General features: G+C 39.1%; 1 protein-coding gene across 6 annotated transcripts in view; it reads left to right on the top strand.

The window, feature by feature from the left end:
• TMEM263 (transmembrane protein 263) overlaps positions 1-6,578 on the top strand; it is a 16,417-nt gene extending 9,839 nt beyond the window's left edge. For all 6 annotated transcript variants that reach the window (XM_017804813.1, XM_017804812.1, XM_017804811.1 and 3 more), the window contains one exon: positions 3,897-6,578. In XM_017804813.1, coding sequence (XP_017660302.1) covers positions 3,897-4,183 — 287 coding nt within the window. In that variant the 3' untranslated portion in view covers positions 4,184-6,578. The remainder of the gene's footprint in view (positions 1-3,896) is intronic.
• Positions 6,579-7,560: the final 982 nt, after the last annotated feature.

Genomic DNA, 7,560 nt, shown 5'->3' with positions numbered 1-7,560 from the left:
TGTGTCTCACCTAAAAAATCCACTGCGCAGGCTCGAAGGGTTAATGACCTTTCCCAAATCTTCGCTCGCGAAGACTGGCCATTATATAGAAAGTGAACAGTGGTCTGAAAACTACAACCGATTCTTTGAGTAAGGCAGTGAAACAAGTGGACGTTTTTTCTCTTCCTAGAATATTCACTAGATTTTCCAGATTCGTCATAAGAGCAGAATTTGATCATTGGTTATTGCAAAGTTTCATTTAAAGTTTACGATCAGTTAAATATTTTATTCTGCACATTTTCTTATTTCAGTTTGACAATAACCAGTTTGAATATGAAGTCTAAATAGATGGAGAAAATTGATGTAGTTAGAGGAAGTAGAATGAAACACAGCTTATCTTAATGTAAACTCCATCCTTGAAAAGGCTTTTTCCTTCTGATTCTGATTCATATGCACTCTTCTAACCTTAGGAGTTCAGTTAAAATGTTGGAACACCCTTGAAGAACAACTGGGTTGGAATGTCATACAAGGCTTCATATGTGATACACTTACACCATCATAAAAAGATGGCCAAATGTGGATGGAAGGCTACTAGTTCAATGCTGGCAGGAAGATCATCTCTCTGAACAGGCAGCCAAAATACTCCTTAGAGGAAAGGCTCAATTCCAAAACCAATTTGCAGCTTTTCGTAAAGATAGAAGTAGTTCTAGTTTGTCCAAATCACGCTCAACAAGCTTTGTGCCCAAAGGCTTTAAAGAATGTGTGGAAGAAGCTTTTGTGCTCCTGCTTTTTGAGTAGTGCTATTCCGATGCTGTATTTTCCACTTTGCAAGCGGCGCCAACGTTTGCAACCGAAGTTCATTCGAACTCTTGTTCGTTGCTGGATTCCTTTCAGCAGGAAGCTGGCTGCCAGATAGCCTGATAGAGCCAACTCCCGGACAGGGAACTTTTGTCATTTTCTCCCTCAATTTAGGAATGATCTGGTTTTTACCTTCTTTTTCATACTGTTTAGAAAAAAGGAGACCAGGGTTGTGTATCCTAGAACAGAAATCAACTGGCAATAAAACTTTGCAGCTGTGGGTGTTCATTAGACCTCATGGACAATGCAAACAGGATGGAAGTCAGAATGTGTCAGCCATTACCAAAGTTATTTATACACTGTTGCAGTCTGTATTTACACTTGTGAAATAGAGTGAGGAAAAACACATTAAGATTACTTTTGTTTGTTTCTCTCTTGTTATTGATAAGTTAGTGATGATGGATCATTTCTTGCTGACATCAGATCTGATTCACTGAAATCAGCTCTTAAAATTCAATGTGATAAAACTTTACTCCTATTTCACCCTGATGATAATGAAGCAGTTAGGTGGAAGCGAAACACTTTCTGACCAAATCTGTTACAAGCTCTGTAAGTCTGGTCACAAGAATCCTCTAAGGAATAATACCTAGACACTGGATTTTGTAGCAGGCTCTGCATACTCCTTTCCAAGTGTGAGTTTTAAAGGCTTTCTATATGTACATAGAAATTCTGATCTCTGTGTGTTTGTGTTGGCCATGCATTTTTGCTGGAGATGTCCATGTTGAAAGCTGCTGGCCTAGAATGAGCCAGCAAGGTATTACGTGGCTTTAAGTAAAAGGCTGACATTTCTGTTTTCAGTTTCTGTTCATTACCTTTTCTGTTATCTATATCAATTTCTTAAATAAGAGACTACTGTAAGCTGGAAGCACTTCCAGTATTTTCTGCTCCCTTGAGCTGCACTGTTGCTCTGTATCCCTTTTTTCCTTTTTGTTAGACTTGTAAGAAATTCTCTCATTTAGGTGGCATCTTTTGTTTGAATTATTCCAGGCATGCACACAGGAGCTCTGAACTTCACACTTTTTAAATTAACTCTGAGTTCTGAGTTAGTCCTGGCATTATCACAGACTCATTGGCAGTGCAGGGAAAGTTGTTCACCCTAGGTTTCATCTTGTAGAGATGAGTGCTGGGAGGTGACTCTTGGAAATTGTCCTCTGGATGCAAGTTGTCAGCAGTCAGGGCACTGGAGACAGACTTGTTCTGCTGACTCTCCTAAGGCATGTTGCAGTGAAAAGTCAGTGTGTTGACAGGGCTGGATAGAGGTCTCTGGTGGATCTAGATCTGATTTTTCTTTTCCACTATCTCTCCAGGCTCGTTGTCCTTATCCAAGTATGTTATTTCTGCTGCTGACTCCCTCACCTCTTTATTTCATATCTGTTTCTTCCCTGGCTCTGCCCCTTGTAGTTCCACTTGCTCTTTTTTTGGTTTCCCCTGTTGTTTTTTGTGAAGAGAGACAGATGTTAAATCCAATATGTTATCTACAGATAGCTAGAAAATAATTTTAAAAACCCAAATCCAAAAAACTGTGCAACTCTTAACCCTGCTTGTGTTCACTGACTGAATCCTTGCCATGGTTCTCTCTGAAACGTTTTTTTTTTTTAAGAAGTGGTGAGGTATTGACAAGAGAGGAGCTGAAAAACACTTACCTGAACAATGTTGTTGTGAAGAGCAGAGGTTTCCCCAGGGTCACGTGGAAGACACTTTGCAAACAAGTGTATATTAGGGCTACTGGTTTATAGATGCAGTGACTGATATTTTCTTATGTGCTTAAATACCACATTAGCATACTGTTTCATACTGCTGTTTCTTTGAAGATTGGATGATGCTCGTGCCATAGCAGGGAGTAGAATTACAGTCTTAATTCCCTTCAGAGGCAAGGTGCATGTATCTCTTAGGATTTTGATGCTTACATTAGAAATGTAAAGTAATTCTGGAACAATTGGAAGGCAAAGTGGCTAATTCCAGAGGTCTTTCTATTACTCTAATACTTTCCATTATTTTGAGGCTGTGTAATTGTACCATAAATATGAAGTGGCCTAGAAAGCACATAGCATGAAACTGCACGAAATGCAGGTTAAATATAACATTAAGAAGAAAAATTCTTGTGGTCAATAATATGCAGAAATCCTATGGTTTGAGACTTGGTTTTGTGCATCATAGTGAAATTTCTTTTGGGAGCCTGTAACTCTTGCTATTAATGCCTTTGGGGACCACTTTTGGTATTTAAAAAGCTTATTTGGCACTTGGACTTTTCACATAAACATGCCTCTTCTGTAGCCAAATTACAAAAAGACCCTTTTGGAATAAACTTAAATTTGCATACAGGATGAAGAAAGGAAGTGATACAGAAGACTTGGCATCAGTTTTGTCCTCATGCTTCTTTTGACAACTCTTGATTGCTCTCATTTGTAACCTTCTCTTTCCTCTTTCCTGCCCCCTGCACAGAACCCCAGTAAGCACATCTTCAAAACAGTAATTACTGAGGAAAGAAGTGACCTTATCTCACGGTGCTCTTTTCAAAGAACAGCTCTTTGTTTAATAAACTTTTGCCTCTGTTTTACCAGGAAATTTTTTTCCTGTCTTAGAGATTTGAACAGCAAGGTGATGCTGCTGCCCTTGAGGGTCCCCCCTCTGTGGGTTAACTCTTAACATTAGGATGGAGGCCATAGGAGGATGTGTCATTTCTCCCCCATTATAAAGTCCAGAAATGAGGCTGATTTGGCCATGAGACTTTGCAGAGTCTAGGAAGGTAGTGGTACATACAGAGGACAGAAGTTTATCATGTAAGACACTCTGGAAGTCATATGCCTGATATTTTTAGACTCAATATTGACTTGTGTGTTATAAAATGGCACTGAGGAATGTCTTGCTGCAGCAAAGTGTCTTTTGTTATTTGGAAGTAGGTGTTGTAGGAGCATCCAAGAAGAGCAGCCTGCAAGGTAAGTGTATGCTGTGTGCAGTGTCTGTTAGTCTAGAAAAGGAAATAGTTATGAATAACTCTTCTTTTGAAAATGCTTTAATCATAGCACTGAGACTGATTCGTTTGTTGTTTCTTCCCTTAGGTTCACTAAAAGACCACCCGCAGCAGCAGCCTGGGGTGCTTTCTCGTGTGACTGGTGGCCTCTTCAGTGTCACAAAGGGAGCTGTTGGTGCCACAATTGGGGGTGTTGCTTGGATTGGAGGGAAGAGCTTGGAAATTACCAAAACAGCGGTCACATCTGTGCCTTCAGTGGGAGTGGGTCTAGTCAAAGGAAGTGTTTCTGCTGTAGCTGGAGGCGTTACAGCTGTAGGATCTGCTGTTGCAAGTAAAGTGCCTTTAACAGGAAAGAAAAAAGATAAATCTGACTAAAACCAAAACTGAGACGTACTCAATTCTCCAGAATATTACATCAGTGGCATTAAAATCTGCTAAGATTGGGACCATGAGAAGCCATGTGTCTTAGACACTTTATCTTCCAACGAGTTGTGCAAGTAACTCGATTTCATCTGAAAAGGACAGAAGAAGCTTGGTTAGCACAGCGTAAGAAGATTTATTAGAGCCTAGATTGAAGCTTTGTATTTGGTGAAATGTTACACTTGATAACTATAGAAGTGAGTAAGTGTATCTGAAGGAATAATACATATTTGAATATTCATTTACTGTAAGTCTTCTGCAGTTTTGGACTAAAATGTGAACACAGAAACCTGGTCATCTCTGCTGTACCATTGATACAATGAGATGCCAATTCCTGTTCTCAGTGGTTTCCACATGCTCCTGCTAAGGATCCTTCAGCTGTGTAAAGGCATTGTTGGATATACCCAAACAGTCTTGGTTATGAATCTGTATTTTTAAGCAGCCTGTAAACTATCCCTGACAGCATTCTGCCAGTGCAGACTGGAGCAAACAGAACTGAAGGTGTGCAGAAATTGGAAATGAGTGGGAGATAGAAGTGAAAAAGATTGACGACATGGTAGAAGAGATCACAAAGAGTAAACTAACTTAATGCCTTATTAGAAAAAATATCATTACTAGGTGAAGCTGTGTAAAGAACTGTCCTGTCATTTCAGTGCAGTTCACAGAATGAGCTTTAGAGTCTTTACAAATCCTGATATCTGAAGCTTTTTGTCAGTTTTTACTGAAAATATTATTGCTCCATCTCAGGTGTATTTAATGATATTCATCTATCTCCTGCAAGTGAAAACTTGCTTCTAATAAACTCTTTATAGACACTAGAAAAAAAGATGGCTTAATGGAAACTGGGCTGATGTTTGTGGCTATCTAGCACAACTGTCTTACTTGCTGGAAATTCCTTTGTATAGTTGGAAACCACTGAAGAATTAGCAAAGCTGTTGTCTCAATTCCATGATGCGCCAGGTTGGCTTCTTGCTCTGTTCAAGCAAATGCAAGGAATTTTTCACTACATCTCCTTCTCATACTTTACGTTTTGATTTTTGAGTAAAATGTAATACTTTTATTTAAAACAAACCAAAAAAGGTAGATGAGGCCTTAAAAAAAAAAAAAGAGAGAAAGAAACATCATTCCAGTAATTTGTATACTGACAGATTCCAAATATTGACACACCTCAAATGGGAACATCTGTAGGTCCTCTGCAACATGTGAGGCAAAATGCACTTGTAAAGACACAGCTTGAGGTTGCCTTAAAATAGAAGCTGTTGATGATCTTTTATTTGTGTACTGACTTTGCAAATAAGTAACCTCTTTAGAAGCCCATAGAAGGCGTCTGTTCATGTCATGTATACAGTATTTTCTACAAACTTGTGTTCCTATGGAGAACTTGTAAGCTTACTTTTCCAGTGTCTGTGGTTGTACTAGAAGGATATATGGGGAGACTTTTTAAAAATGAAAAAAAAAAAGAAACATATCGCTCGTCTAAAACTTAGTCCTCTGTTCGTGGTTGTTGAATGTACACTATGTCTAAATTATGGTACAGTAGTCACCCAATCTCTCTGAGCCATTGGTACTTCAGCTGCACTCTGTAACTAACAACTTTATTTTATATCAGTAACTGTGTGTGTTGGAAGCATGATACTCATAAGCATGGGAACTTGGGGTGCTGGGAAGAGCATCTGCCCCTTCTGTTAGAGGCACCAGCTGCTTAGTTCTGATCTGCTGCAAGGGTGTAACAAGGTAAGTTTATGCAACAACCTGAAGACTTCAACTGGTTTTTATAGTCAAAACCTAATTGCATAGAGTGTAGTATGGTTTAAGGGTACCAGTTAGCTCTAGAAATGAGCTAGCCTGGGTATCCAAGGCAGTCTAGCTGCGGCATATAATTTAGTATGGTTTACTCCTCTGCAGTTTCCAATGTAGCCATGTCCTCAGAGTGCTGCCACTGAACTCGTAAGAGTCACCGTGGTATTTGTGACACCAAACTAAACCCTTCCTGATAGTTTTCTGAAAACATGAATGTTGAACTGATCATACCCGTTTTTTTAAATTATATTCTTTAATTGTTAAACTATGAAACTTGCAGCAAAACAAGTGTGGTCTGAGATAAACAATGTTAGATCTGTAAAGAGGTGCCAACACTTCATTATGTTTTGTTCATAACATATCCTGTAGCTATTGCTTCTGAGTCTTGTAACTGAAACACTTTCACATGGCATATGGTTTTAGTTTTCAAAGAGCTTTGTCCTATATCCTGTGTATTTTCCATTCACTTACGAAATTTGCTTGATCTTAAGAACTTGGCCCGATTCTGTCCTGGCACTTGTGAAACATTAAATTGTTGCTGTTTCAGACATTTGAAAGCTTCCTTAGTTTTGTGGAGAAGGACATACTTAGGTATAAATCTTCCCACAGCATCGTGCCCCAGAGTGTCTTTTATCTGCATCTACCTAGTGCCAACCAGCTCTTAACAAAAACTGTAACTTCACTGTGTAAGTTGTTCACAGACACAGCACAAAATCCCTTGCACTAATTTTCTTTTCAATGAGGCTTGGGAGTACCCACTTTTAAGATCATAGTGAGCTGAACGGAATATGGAACTTAAATTTTCAGGGGGAGTGGAGTTGTTTTTGTGGTGGCTTTATTTTACTGTCCTTTTCCCAGCCCCCAGTTCAAAATGGGAAATGTTTATGAAGGCACCTTGTATGCCTGACTGCTTGCTCTGTAACAAAAGGCTTACCTATAGCCACATCTTTCTGTGCCAGACTTAAACAGTACAAACTGGTTCACGTCCATTGTGAGTAATGACAAGAGATGAGGAAGTGGATTTCAGCAATACAATGTTTTGGTGACTGGGAGGTTCCCTGAGGTTTTATTACAAATGAATCCTGTGAAGAAGAGGGAAACAGGTCCCAGGCGTAGAGTTATGAATGACTGACTGAATTTTCATCTGGTGGTAGAGAAAAAAGCATTTCTGCTCATGCTTATGTTTTGAAAGGGGAGGAGGAGAAATTGAAACATTCAGAATAGAAAATTAATGATTACTCAGGCCATGACTCACTTAGGGAAATGTGTCCTTTTCCTGTTGTGTTGCCACTGGAGATACTTTAAGTGATGGGAATATAAGCTGTTTCAAGAACTTTAAAAACAGATACCTGTAGAAATGCTGAAACTTTTCAGGGAAAACACTGTTCTAAATCTTGGTTTCCTTTTCATACTAAACCATCAAGCTCAGTTACAGACTGTGTTATGAACAGCTTCAGAGAGCTGAAATGCCCTCTTGTGTCTGAGGGGAAGAAGGCTTTTGAATTCAAATAATATCGTGGTCTGCTTAATAG

This window comes from Lepidothrix coronata, unplaced genomic scaffold, assembly GCF_001604755.1.
Source record: "Lepidothrix coronata isolate B3197 unplaced genomic scaffold, Lepidothrix_coronata-1.0 Scaffold10, whole genome shotgun sequence".
Taxonomy (NCBI): domain Eukaryota; kingdom Metazoa; phylum Chordata; class Aves; order Passeriformes; family Pipridae; genus Lepidothrix; species Lepidothrix coronata.
Note: the sequence above shows the minus strand (reverse complement) of the source record. Positions and strands in the feature narration are given on the sequence as shown.